The 14,205-nt window shown below is 50.3% G+C and overlaps 1 protein-coding gene across 1 annotated transcript; it reads left to right on the top strand.

Moving 5' to 3' along the window:
- The first annotated feature begins 3,551 nt into the window (after window positions 1-3,551).
- ODF3L1 (outer dense fiber of sperm tails 3 like 1) lies at window positions 3,552-9,680 on the top strand. The gene is made up of 4 exons (XM_007948936.1): window positions 3,552-3,672; window positions 7,474-7,584; window positions 8,387-8,500; window positions 9,199-9,680. Exons 1-4 carry the CDS (start codon window positions 3,552-3,554, stop codon window positions 9,678-9,680), a joined length of 828 nt encoding a protein of 275 aa, XP_007947127.1.
- Window positions 9,681-14,205: the final 4,525 nt, after the last annotated feature.

Genomic DNA, 14,205 nt, shown 5'->3' with positions numbered 1-14,205 from the left:
AGCCCAGAAGTGATGCCACGTCCTTCTCAGTGCATCCTATCAGGAAACACACAAAATTGATTCATCCTGTTGTCATTAACTTGTGTCACTTGCTTGATGTGGTGCTTGCCAGGCTCCTCCACTGTAAAGTTACCATTTTTTTCCTTTACAATTAATGAACATACATCCACAGTTAAAGGTCAAGTGGAGGAAGGAGCAGCCAGAGAGGGACAGGAAAACCGGGAGGAGATCTTGGACCCAGAAAGAATCTGCTTTAAGAAGGAGAGAGTACAGATAGTCAACATAGTTCAGTGGGGAGAACGGTAGATTGAAGATCTAAGAAGGACAGAGTGGTAAGTCACTCTGGTCCAGCGTTGCCAAGAGGCCAACCTGGAAGAGGGTGAAATGTGTCCATTAGATGCAGCAACTGCATGCAGGTCAGTGGGGATCTGACTGAGAGTACTTTAGGAAGCACGATGGGCATGTGGTGAGTTGAAATATGAAAGGGAAGGGAGGAATATAGACAATAAAGGAAAGCTCCTCTTTGGGGAGGCATTTGTCTGTGGTCTGGGGGAGAGAGAAAGAGATGGAGAGATGTGCAGGACCAGGGAGACGGTTTTCATAGATGGAAGAGACCTAAAGATATCCAGAGTTGTACAGGGTGGAGCCAATGGAGAGGTTAAAGTCCAGAGAGAGGAGAGCAAGTGATCATGAAAGGCTCTTGAGGAGTAAGAAGGTTATGGAGAAGGTCTTGGTGGATCTTCCCAAGCCCCTGGATGGAAGCAGGAGCTGGTGACAGCAGACTCTGGAGGTTCTGAGGGTGTGGTGGGGAGGGGTTGAGTCAAAGCCAAATATAATGGCATGTGTTTTCTCTGCTGAGGAGGTGGCCAGATATAGAGAGGGCCTGAACAATGATTGAAATGATCTCCAGGGAGAGGGAGAAGGAGGCAGGATGACCAGACGTGACTGTAGCTGCTGAGTGGAGCAGAGGCAAAGTCAAGGGTAAGTTCAGGGTTCTTGGGTACGTGATTGTCCCAACAATTTTTAGCTACCTTGTGCAGAGCAGGCAAGGCAGAGCTGGGTGAGTCAGGGTTGGGCTTTACCAGGAAAGAAGCTGGACAAGGAGGAAATTGAAGGCAGGAGGGAACTGAAGGGTAAGGAGAAAGTGTGGCATCAGCAAACGGAGATCTTGGTGAGAGCAAGAGCAGTAAAGAACAGGAAATGGTGCTCCAGGGGGAGCCATGTGATTAGTGCCAAGGGAGGTGGATGAGAAGTCCAGAATGTGCTGAGAGGGAGTTGTTATGTTAGTTGCTGTCAAGTCAGCCCCTGACTCATGGTGACCCCACACACAATGGGGTCATACTGTTATGACCCAAAATCATTGGCTGACTTTCAGAAGTAAATCACCTAGTAGGCTTCTCTTTCTAGCCTGTCTTATTCTAGAAGCTCCACTGAAACCCGATCAGCATCACAGCAACAAGAAAGCCTCCACTGACAGATAGTGCCTGCACAGCAGGGGCATTGCCCGGAACTGAACTGGAGACTGCATACAACGTGGGAATTTTATCACTAAACCACCACTGAGGGGAGGAAGTCTGGGGACTGAGAGGCCAGGGAAAGAGTGGGTGGCCCATGGAGAGGGTATACATCATCAGGGTTGCTGGGGGAGAAGACCATGAGCCAAGGCTCCCAGGATTTCGGGTGAGAGGCAGGTGGTAGCCCTGAGAAGATGAAGAGGGGCACACTTACATGGTGGGATTCTCAGAGAAGTGGTGCTCTAGATGGGGAAGGAGCACTGACTGGGTACCATGGGGGCCTGTGACCCACTCAAACTTGGACTCTGAGTTATAAGGGGGTGGGAATGATAGAACAGCCAGCTTGGGAGAGGCTGAGGGCCATCCTCAGGGCTGAGCCTGAGCCAGGTCCCTTCTAGAGCTGGGGGGAAGGGAGAGTTTGGAGTATAAGTGGGGAGACTTGTGACTTGCTGAGGTGTGGGGGTTCCTCAGTATCCCCATGAGAGCTGTGCACAAGGACAGTGAAGGGAGGGGGTCAGGGAGCTTCCTGTGGTAAAACCCAACAGACCAGGAAGGTGGGGCTCCCTGCCACTGATTTGGCTCTGATCAGTACTTGGGGATCATCAGATCTAGGGTCAGCAGGCCCACTGCTTCCTGTGGCCCCAGAATCAGAGGCTTGCCTGCCCTGTGGGCATGAGAGGGTGTGGGGAGGGTCTGCCACTTCTGGGGGAGCTGTCTTATGTTCTGAGCCATGTAGTGCCCCTGCACCTGGCTGCTCCATTGCTCCACGGCCTCATCGCACTTGCTGGTTGGAATGAGTCCAGAGCATGGTTAGGTTTTCATTAGATCAGAGGCTATTGTGGGAGCCCTGGATTGGAACAGGCACTTGTGTGCTGGTTCTGCCTCTGTTACTGAGGTAATGGAAGACTCGAGGCAAGTCCTTGCTCCTTTCGGGACCTCAATTTTCCTAAAGCCAGCAGTCACCTGCTTCCCAAGAAGGAAAACCCTTTTATCTGGTTGAGATCAAGTTCTCGGTCTGAGTTATGAAATGAGGGGGTGTGGGCAGGCTCCAGGGCGGAAAACCTCCTGGTGATTGAGTAAAGGAGTCTCCATTCCTTCAGGCTTGGGGCTCATTCATCAATCGGGGGCTGGGCATCTTCTTTATTCCTCAGTGTTTCCTCTCATACTCCCCATGTTCCCTCCCCCAGAGGGTCATCTTGGCCGTAGGCATAGAAACTGGCCTCTTGTGGCCTAAGTGCCACCCCTCTGTCTCTCTTTTACTTGCCTTCCATTCCCTGCTTGAAATGCCACCAGCAGGCGAGTGTTTGCTTGAGTTAGACTTGATTGAATCTGAGCCTGGGAAGGTGCTATCAGACGGTCACATCTTAGTGTGAAATAGTTTGTTCTATCCTTTGCCAAGGAAAAATAGACTTTGAGAGAAGGGAGGGCATGTTCACAGTCTGGAGAGATGGATAGGAGAGACAGAGGGCTAGAGATTCCCCAAGGGGGCTGTGCAGGCTTTAAGAACCCTTCTCCTATGACCTACCCACCTTTCCATCCCTCTCCTCACCATGACAGCACCCACAGCAGGTGAAGAGCTGTATCTGTCTGTGCTCCACCTCTCCCTTTTCCATCCTGTCCCAGGGTCCTGGGGCCCCTCAGGCTGTTTAGCTTAGCTAAAGGTGGGAAGGCAGTTGGGTTGAGTCTTAGAATTCTACCGCTGAGGTCCCAGCATAGAATTTCTACAACACAGCTCAGGTACCATGGCAACTGGGAGAAATAAACACTCTGGGGTTGACAGTCCAATTTCTGGTGTGATGTCATTCCCAGCTCCAGCCTGCTGGACCCCGCAGCTGGCTGTACCCCAGACAGCCCCAGCTGCTCCAGCCTGAGTACCGGCTTCCATCCCAACCCCTACCCAGTCCTTGGGGTGGGAAGAGAGAGTGATCGGAGGGGCTTGGGGCAGGAGGCCTCTGCACAGACCTCACACAGGCCCAGCTCTTTGCTGGCTGCTAGAATCCCACAGTAGGCGCTATCGCCTCCTCCCCAGCCCCAGCCATGAAACTACCCCAGGGAGCCAGGAAGTCTGTGTTCTACGGGCAGCACCCAGAGAAGAAGGTGCAGTTGCCTTCATGGCAGGAGATAAAGCAGACTCCTGTTATCATGGCCATGCTCAAAGGTGAGAGCAGCCCCTGCCCTGAGCTTAGGCTCATTCCCCTCTCTGCAGGGCTGTCAAGGGCTTCTTGGCCTGCCAGTCTTGCCTCCTGAAAAGTCCCCTCAGATTCTCTTCGAAGCCTAGAGCAGACCTGCACCTCCAAGCTGAGCCTCCAAGCTGAGCTAGAGGTTGCTGGGATTTTTCAGGGAGGTTGAGGAAGGCAGGAGATTGGGACTGGCGGAGACCAGCTTTGGAAAAAGGTTATAAACAACAGCCTTTAGCCTAATTTTAACTTTCCTCACTTCCCTTGAAACTTGCTCTCATTTGAAAGTGAACAAATGAATTTCTACTATGTTATTAACGACTGATAATTGCTCTAAGTGACTTAGTATAGTGATTACTTGCTGGGGCTTTGCTGACTGTCACAGAATGTTCATTTTACCAGCTTGTGATTTGGGACAAATTGATTATTTCTAAGCCTCAGTTTTCTCATCTGTCAGATGAGAAAAATAATAGTATCTACCTTCCAGGGTTGTTTATAAACCATATAAAATGTATCTACTGATAAGTCTTTTCTTTTTTAAATTTTTATTGTGATTCTGGTGAAAGTCTATAAAGCAGATTCATTTTCCATACAGCAGTTCATATGCATTTTGTTTCATGACATTGACTACAGTCCCCACAATGTAACACTCTCTTCCCACTTCCTCCCTGTAGTTACCTCTTCCCTGTGTCCCTCTTTCTTATACATTCCTGCCCCCTGAGCTGTCTCCCTGTACAAATACTGCCCTCCTACTCTCCCATGATTGATTGTGCTAAGGAGTGTTCCTACCTGCTATAAATGTTCACCCTACATGCCTGTCTTTTGTTTGGTTGGAAGCCACAGGAGTGAGTTCAATTCTAGGCCTGAAGGGCAATTAGGGGCCACAGTCTTGGGGGTTTCAGTAGGCTCTATCAGACCAGTTAGCCTGGTCTTTTTTTTTTTTTTTTTATGATTTTGAGTTTTGTTCCGCATTGTTCTCCCACTCCGTCCAGGATCTCCTGTTCTGTTCCCTTTCTAAGTCATGGACAGTGGTAGTGGGTACCATCTAGTTTTTCTGGTCTCATGGTCATATATAGGCTGAGGTTCACATGGTCCCTTGGACTAATTGTTTTCGTGTGTCTTTGGTTTTCTTCATTCTTCTTTGCTGTGGACTAGGAGAGACCAATTATTGCATCTAGATGGCCACTTGCAAGCCTTTAAGACACTAGTCGCTACTCACTGGTAGGATGTAGAACAAAGTTTTTGTGTAGTATGTTATGCCAATTGATCTTGATGTCCCCCATGACCATGGTCCTGAGTCCACAGGTCCAACAACTTACTCTCCCTCAGGGTAGTTGACTGTGGCTAAGAAATTATCACAATTTTAGTATGAAAAGAGTCTGTGATCAGCATGATGACATTGGAGAAAGGAAGGGCACTGAAACATGTACATGAGATGTAGACAACAGAAGCAAATAATAGTATCTGTACAATACTGCATTACCACTAACACCAAACACCAGGCTACAGATAGATGTACAGACAAGTGAGACCATGAAGTGGGGGTCAGCGAGCAGTAATATACCTTAGACCAAGGATAGATGTAGCTGAAGATAACCTTACATACGCACTTATGCTACAAAACTAGCCACAGACATTACAGAAACAATAGTAGACAGAGTTGGAGTAACCTCTCAGAGACAACCAAACACCTTGAGAGAGAGAATCACTAGGCCTGCTAACTTGAGACGATAGTCTCAGGGGACACCAAACTCAACAGGCACAACATAGTACATACAAATCTTGTTCCACAACCTTCTTTGGTGAGTAGTGACTAGGATCTTAAAAGCGTTCAAGCGGCCATCTAAGATGCAACTATTGGTCTCCTCTCATCTGAAGCAAAGAAGAATGAAGAAAATCAAAGGCATCTGGAAACAATTAGTCCAAAGATATGATGGATCCTGAGACCAGAAGAACTAGATGGTGCCTGCCTACCAATGCCAACTGCTCGGGAAGGGATCAAACCTGGAGATCCTGGGTAGAGTAAGAGGAAAAATGTGGAACAAAATCCAAAAGCACAAAAATGACCAGAATTATGGTCGGATAGAGTCCGGTGGAACCACCAAGATTGTGGCTCTGGGTTATCCTTTGGGCCTAGAATTGGACTCACTCCCATGGATTGGCCCTCAGCCCAACAGCAGAAAGACCTACATGCAGAATACCTATCCCAAGGTGATGCATCCACCTTCTCTAGGGAGATACATCCCTTAGAGCAATCGGCCATGGGGCGCCATTCACACAGAGGGAGAACTGGACAGGCAGGAGTGCATAGTTAAGAAGGGCACAGGGAGGGTTAGTCACAGGGACAAGAGGAGAGGAGAGTTTTTTTATGGTCAGGGATGGTAATCGGGGCATGAAATCAAATGTACATGAACTGTTGAATGTAAAACAAATTTTGCTCTGTAAATTTGCACCCAAAGCACAATAAAGTTAAAAAGAAAAAAGAAATTATCATAACTTTGCTCCCTGTTAGTTCTATTTATATGGACATACAGAGTAAGTTCTTAAGTAATTGTAGCTATTACTTTTATTGGAGTCCCTGGATGGCAAAAACAGTTAAACATGCAGATACTAACCTAAAGGTTGGTAGTTTGAGCCACCCAGAGGCACCTCAAAAGGAAGGCCTGGCAATCTGCTTCTGAAAGGTCTTGGCAATGAAAACCCTGCAGAGTACAGTTCTAACCTGTAACACGTGGGTCGCCAGGAATAGGAAGCAACTCAAAGGCAACTTTTTTTTTTTTAATGGCCCTTATTACAGGGCCTGTGGTGGTTCAGTAAGAACCTTGGTGGTACAGTGGTTAAAATGCTCAGTGGTGAACCAAAAGGTTGGCAGTTGGAACCCACCAGCTGATCCACAGGAGAAAGATGAACCAGTTTGCTTCCATAGAGATTTACACCCTTGAAAACCCTATTTAGGGGCAGTTCTACTCTGTCCTATAGGGTCCCTGTGAGTTGGAATCAACATCATGACAGTGGATTTGGTTTTTAGGTGGTTCAACGGTGAAATTCTTACCTTCTAAGCCAGAGATCTAGGTTTGATTCCCAGCCAGTGCACCTCACATGCAGCCACCACCCATCAGTGGAGGCTTGGGTGTTGCTATGAGGCTGAACAAGTTTTTAGTGGAGCTTCTAGATGATGGATCAGGAAGAAAAGTCTGGTGATCTGCTTCTGAAAGCAACCCATAAAAACCCTGTAGATCACAGTCTGAACACCATCCAATCACAGGGATGGTACAGGACCAGATAATGTTTCATTTCTGTTATGCATGTGGTTGCCATGCGTCAGGGCTGAACTTGATAGCAGCTAACAACAAGGTTATCTTTATTATTATGCACTGCCTGTCCAAGGGGAGCTCTGGTGGCCTAGTGCCTAAGGCATGTGACTGCTAACCAGAAGGCTGGCAGTTCAAACCCACCAGCCACTCCCTGGAAGGAAGGTTGGGCAATCTACTTCCATAGTGATACTGCTTTGAAAACCCAAGGAGGGGTTGCTATGAGTCAGATCCGACTCGACGGCAGTGTGTTTGGTTTGGTTTTGGTTTGTCCAAGGGAAATTGCATTTTATCTGGGAATAGTCTTTCCCTAAAAGAAGCAGCTCTGTTGTGGAGCTGTGGCAGTGGTACACTTGTGTGACATCGGCAGGAACAAATCTCCCAAGTAGTTTCATGGTGCATGGTGTCTGGGGCTTCCCTGCCTCTGATTCAGCAGGCCCAGGCTGAAGGCTCTCTTGTCCACCCTCCCAGGTCCAGGGCCCGCCAAGTACCTCCAGCCATCCTGCACAGGCTACTTAGAGCATGACATCTCCATGTTCCAGGAGCCGGCTTATACCCTGCACACCCGGCACTCAGAGAAGCGTGAGTGGTGGAGATGGGGAATTGTGAGGATAACTAGGGGGTAGTGAGAGGCATGGAGCCTTTCTCTGTAGCCACAGGCCCTGGGAATGGAGGCTTACCCCATACGGGACACCTGGGTGACCCCATGGGTCCAGAAGGAAACCAGCAGAGATGTCCAAGTGGCTCATTCCCTCTGAAGGCACCTTTGTGGACATCTCCCAGTAGACCTCCCTAGGAAGCTTTGAAGAGATGCTGCCACCATCTTCAGCTCTGGTCTCCATGTTCTGCTGGGCTCACTTGCCATAGTGGCCAGGCAGACCTAGCTGTGGGTTAGAGGGAGTGTTGGGCCCTCAGAGCTTCAAGAAGGTCTAGAATGCTGGAGGGTGGGGTAGGGAACAGGGGCTGCTGGCCAAAGCCTGGAGGAGGGGAGGCTGGTCAGGGGTGTGGAGCTGTGGATCTGAGAGCTCAGATGACAGCCAGGCCCCTTCCCCCATGGGGGGAATCCTCTGGCCGGGGCTGGGCCCCTTCATAATGCTAATCTGCAGTGGCTATTATTACCCCTTGGCACCAATCCCTGTTGGGGCAGGAGGTGACCAAGCTGCTGTGCAGCTGTTGTTTTATCTGTCACTGTGAACAAGTTCTTGAGAATGGCAGGCCATGTATTAAAAGTCCCATTTTACAGACGAGGAAATCAAGGGTCCTGGATACATGCAAGAGCCCTTGTTCCTTCATTATGGGGAGGGAGGATCTTGCTTAGAGGTAGGACAGGCTCACCCTGGGGTGGCCTCTGGGCTGACCAGCCTTCTTCTTGGCTTCCCTGCAGGGATTGCAGACATGTCCAGTCCTGGGCCTTGTTATTTCTTGGATCCCAAAATAACCAGATTTGGAATGTCCAGCTGCCCTCAGGTCCCCATGGAGGAGCGCATATCCAACCTCCGTAAGATGGAGCTGAGACTGGGGAGGGAGGTGAGGGGTGGAGGTGCTGGGGTTTATCCTTAGGACCCGAGAGTGGGGCAAAGGGTCATGACCCCTTCTCCAGGTGTATGTGTGGGTGCTGGCATCTCCCTGCAATGTCCCATCAGGAAACTGATGTCATGATGCTGATGTCACCATGAATGTGTCACAGTATGTCTTTAAGCCAAAGCTATTCTACTGTGTCCTATAGGATTGCTATGAATTGGAGTCAACTCAATGGGCAACAGGTTTGGTTTTTTATTTTGGTAGGTCACAAGAGGGATGTTATGATAAAAATGTCAGGGATCTCATGCTGTGGCAGTGACATTGTCATGCTGATAAGCTTATGGGACCACAGTGATCTTGGGATGTTCTTATCACCGGGATGATATCAGAATGCTAGAGCCCAAGGATAGTGTTATGATGATGCTTATGATTCATATATATGACAACAGGGTCACAATCATCCTGATATCAAGATGGCTAAGTCACCATCCAACTGTCCCTCCCTCTGCCCATAGCCTCATGTAGGAGTCAGTGCCCTTGCCCTGAGGCTGAGGTGGTCATACTGAAATCACTTTAGGCTAACCAAGACCTCAGCTCCTTACCTGGGCCCATTAGCTGGATACCAGAGGTATGGCCTGATCTTTGCCCTGACACCCCTTGCTTTGCCTCTTCCAGGTGTGAGCCCCACCCCAGCCCCCTGCCACTACTGCTTTGAGAAGGTCCACCCACCTGGGGAACGCAGGGCTCCCCAGTATGCTTTTGGCTACCGGTGCCCATACAGAGTGATGGACCCCAACCCAGCCCCCAACCAGTATCAGCTGCCACTCCTACTGGGGCCCAACAGCCCTGCCAACCAAGCTGCCCCCTGCTATAGCTTGGCCTCTCCGGACAAGAACTGGTTCTACAGGGAGGATGTGGCAGGAGGCCCAGGACCAGCCATGTACGCCCGGCCTGAGCCATCTGTCTACCAGCACCGCAGCCCCATCTACAGCATGGCTAAGCGCTTCGCCTACCCCGTGGACCACACACCCCGGCCTGGTCCCGGCTCCCATGACGTCCAAAAGGTCACTGTGCATAAGCCCCGCACACCTGCTTTCACCATGGGTGTCAAGCACTCACCCCACCTGTGCCCACTGGTTGTCCACATTTGTGACTGAGGACTCCCCCAGCAATACCTGTGCACTCACCTGCCCTGCCCTGCCCCACAGAACTTATTTTTCTATACCTGGCAGAACAACTTGACCAAGGTGTCGAGTAGCAGATTGGTGCCTGTTGAGTGTCCAGCAATGTTTTTATTTATAAATCTCTTTATTTTTCAAATACTCATGACTGCTTCCTCTGGGCTGTGTCCTGGGAGAAATTGCAAGTGTCCCTGGGCTCAAGGAGGTTTCACTAGGGGAGGCAGTAACGACACTCCAAGGAGCTCTGGGCAGGGACTCCTGAGAGCTGCATTCTAATCCTACCCACCCATTAACATGCTGTGTGACCTTGTGCAGCTCCCACCCCTCTCTGGGCCTCAGGGTGGCCCCCTGGGCATTGAGGGAGGTGGTCTGGAGGAGGCCTAAGTTACTCTTTGGCTCCATAACTGTGAGACTCTGACAGTGGTCAGTGTTCAAGCAGGGCAACTGGGAGAGGCCATTCTGGTTGGAAAGGGGAGTAGTTATGAGGGGGCTCTTAGGGGAGGGAATAGAAAAAGTAGAGGTGATAAAAGCAACTGGGAGAGCAAAGGTATGCAAGTGGGGCCACAGTGTGCAGGAACAGGATACTGGAGAAAGCTTAGGTGGCAGGAGCCTGGGGTACGAGAGGCTGGGTGGGTAGCTGGGGTCAGGTCGTGAGCAGCCTGCAGGGGACTCAGGCTTTGTCGTGAGGGTGATGGGCTGGATAAGACCAGTGTTTCTAGTTTTTCAATGTTTTGGGCAGTGAGAGAAGTTTGGACAGGAGGAGGCAGAATCTAGGGAGGTTGTGAAGGGACTGGAGCAGGCTGTAGGCCCTGGAAGAGGTCACCTGCATGTCACCTGCTGTCTTTGGAGAGTTGCTTGTATGTCCACCAGCTCAGTGGCTTACCCTGGCAGTGCCCATTGTAGGAGGGGAGCCAAGAACTAGCCAGGAGAGGGCAGCATTGCCCCACTTGTTGGGGTTCAGAGCTTCCAACAAACACGCCACCCCAGCCTCCCTCCAGCTTCAGTGTCTGATGCTTTCTGGGCAGATCAGACAGACAGACAATCCCCCCCACTCCCAATTTTCCTGTAGGGCTCTTGAGGGGAGGATAAGGTCTCAGGGGAAGCTGGAGTTTCTGTGATTGGTATTTGTCCTTCTTTAATTCTTAGCATCCATAGCCCCAATTCCAGCTCCCTGGCCCCTGTGTCCACCCTCTCTCCATGCTCCCAAGGCCACAGGTAGGTGGGAAGGATCCTACCTGTGCCACCACAGTTAGATGAGGAAGGGGCATGTAGCTGAGGACAGATCTGAGGCTGGGAGGGAAGAGGGAAACAAAGAAGGAGAGGGGCTTAGAAGGGGAGAAAGGGGGCTGGAAGGGCCCTGGGACCCCATGGCTCAAACAGAGGCATTTTCTTCCCCCACCACTGCCCCAAGAATGGAAGGAAACAAGAAAAAAAGGCCACTTAGAACCAAAATGGTGTCTGTTGGCTGATTCTTAACAAATTTGCATAATATTCAGGTTTTAATTGAAAATGAAAATTGAGTTGATGATTTAACTTTGGACAGAAAGGAGCAGAGACTATCTTTGGGATATTAAAACAAAAACAATAACAACAAAGTATTTAAGAAAGCAGCTTCATGGAAAATCCCATACCTGATTCCGGGCCTGGAATGAATCCCTGTGGCCCCCCACCCCCCCGCGTCAGGTCTCGGCAATTGTGTCTGTCCTGTTGTCCCCATCTTCTCAACAAGGCTGGCCTGGGCAGGCTCTCCAGAGAGTGAGTCAGCTTGGGGACCCATCTGTCTTGCAGCAGATTAGAAAGATGTCATTTTGCCGACCATGCCATTTATCACGGCAGCTGCAAAAATTAGTGATGCTTGGGCTGAACGTGTCGGGTGGAGGTGGGGGCTGGCAGATAGCAGCAACCAATGCTCCCCCATGTCACCAGGTCAGGGGAGTGGCAGACCAACCTCTGGACAGTTCCTCCTCTGAACAGGGTACAGGAGCGTCTGGCCTACTCCACAGAGAAGATGAGAAAACGGAGGCCAGATTCTGGAAATAACTTTGTCCGTAGTCATATAATAAATAAAATGCTTATTTCTAAATAATAGCCAAAGCTCAGTCTGTGACCAGGGTCAAAGCTCAGTCTGTGACCAGGGCTGGAGATCAGTATGTGACCAGGGTCAGGGTTCAGTCTGTGACCAGGGTCGGGGCTAAGTATATGACCAGGATCAAGGTTCAGTCTGTGCCCAGCTTTAGGGCTCAGTGTATGATATGGTCAGGGCTCAGTCTGGGTTGAGAGCCTTGACCAATATCAGGACTAAATCTTATTTATTTCCATGGCTCAGACTGGCCCTGGCTGCCACCTGATGTGGGTAGAGCCTGGAAGCTATCCCTGGAACCAGAACTAACCCTTGGTGTATGTTTGTGGTCTCTGTCATTCTTTGTGGTCCCAAGGGAAGGAGAAAAGTTTCAAGATAAATCTTTGGGGGATGAAGATGTTTTGATAAGAAATGGCCCTGCCAAGAAGGGGAAGAAGAGTGGGGCTTCCCTTGTGCCTCAGCCTATAAAATGACAGGGTCATCTAGCTTTGAAATAACCTTAGAAAGAGAAGCCTCTGTCCCTTGGCCTTGCCTCCTCTATGATGCTGCCCCTGGACAGGAGACCTGCAGAAGGCCAGAAGGGGACGGCTTCCCAGGCCTGGCTAAGTAGTGACTTGATTCTTGTGAACAATATATGAGGTCCAAGCTTGACCCAGCAGGAAGCCCTGGTCTTCTCCTTGTTGAACTTAAACCTGTGCCCTTAGGTAAGTAGGCCCTAGCACCTGTTACTTGGTCACGTGGACATGACAAACATTTGCAGAGCGCTTGTCCCACACCAGCTTCTGCTCTGCAAGAGCTCAGAGGCAGCTGGGTGGGAGGGCCACAAGCAGGTCTCTTCAACCACAAGCAAACACTGGAGGGTGGATGAGGCTCAGTTCATAGCCTGGTGCTTACCTAGAGCCCTCGGCTTCTTGTTGGGCCACAGAAGAAGTTTGGCCTCTTGATTGGGCCACTTCAACAGGGGCTTGGTGGTGAAAATGCAGTCATACAATCCTCCTGGACACTGGGAGTGGGGTTGGTCTCTGCTATCCTGCTGTTGCTGGACAGATCATGTTCCCTGCACCCCTCCCTGAAGGTCAGTCATTGCTGTGACTTACAGGAACTGGGGACAGGGTGGGAGATTGGGGTGGAGGTGCCTCCTCCTCTTGGCCCTTGGAAGGAACAAAAGAGGGGCCCTACATGTTTGTGTCCCTCAACCCCAGGGACCCATGGACACGTCATACATAGGCATCTGGGTGGGGATTGTGTATAAGCATACCCCCACATACACATCTCTTATTTACCCTCCATACACTTGGAGACAAGACACACAAACATACACATAGAATCAGATGCCGTACCTTACTCTACACACACTCGCCTAATGCTATGTACACAGAGACATACTCAAATACATGCATCATACTATACATACAGGGCAAAATACACAGACACAGACACACCACATATGCACACAGACACCACACTGTACACTACCTGCATACACCATTTACTATACGCACACACACCTTTTCCTCCCCTGCACTTCTTCCTTCATCAAAAAAACCCAAAACAACTCATAGTGACCCTTCCTTGGGTTTCCAAGGCAGTATCACTACAGAAGTAGATTGACCTGTCTTCCTTCTGAGGAGTGGCTGGTGGGTTTGAACCACCAGCCTTCTGGTTAGCAGTCAACTGCCTTAGGCACTGTTGTTGTTGTTGTTATTTGCCATCGAGTCGGCCCCAACTCATAGCGACCCCTCCTTGGGTTTCCGAGGCAGTATCACTACAGAAGTAGGAATGCCCAACCTTCCTTCCGAGGAGTGGCACTAGGCCACCAGAATTCTTTCCTTCATGCATATCCCCATATCCAGTCAGGCTCACTATATCCCCTGCTGTCCTGCAGAAATGTGCAGACCGTGAGAATGTCCCCCTCCTCCCACACAGAGATGCAATGAACCATGGGGAAGGGAGGCCTGGAGGGTCTCATGAAGGAGTTGGGGTGTGATTTGCACCCAGCCCCTGGATTAGAGGAGCCACTGGCTAGCTCTCAGCCATCAGTCTGGGGCCCCATCTCAGGGCAGGATAAATTTGACTGCCGGGAGGGGTGGTGTCAACTCCCCTCCCCCTGGCCCCAGCACTCAGACATCCCAAGGACAGGAGGGCTGGTATAGGATTTCTGATCCAGCTCTTCTGTTGAGAGCATGACCCCTTAATTCCTAGTGGCAGGCAAAAGGGGCAGCTCCATGCTCACTGGGGGTGGAGGGTTCACCCTCTCCTCCTTTACCTTTCTCTTCCTCCTTGTCCTTGTCCTCCCATCTGTCTTTTCTCTCCCTCTGGTTCTTTCTCCCCATCTCTGGCTCACGCTGGTGCGTTCCTCCCCCCCCCCCATGCTCCCTGTGTCCCTCTGCCCTGTTTATCCTCTAGAATAAAGATCGACAT

The sequence above is a fragment of the Orycteropus afer genome, unplaced genomic scaffold (genome assembly GCF_000298275.1).
Source record: "Orycteropus afer afer isolate SDZICR_OR568_19922 unplaced genomic scaffold, OryAfe1.0 scaffold00233, whole genome shotgun sequence".
Taxonomy (NCBI): Eukaryota; Metazoa; Chordata; class Mammalia; order Tubulidentata; family Orycteropodidae; genus Orycteropus; species Orycteropus afer.
Note: the sequence above shows the minus strand (reverse complement) of the source record. Positions and strands in the feature narration are given on the sequence as shown.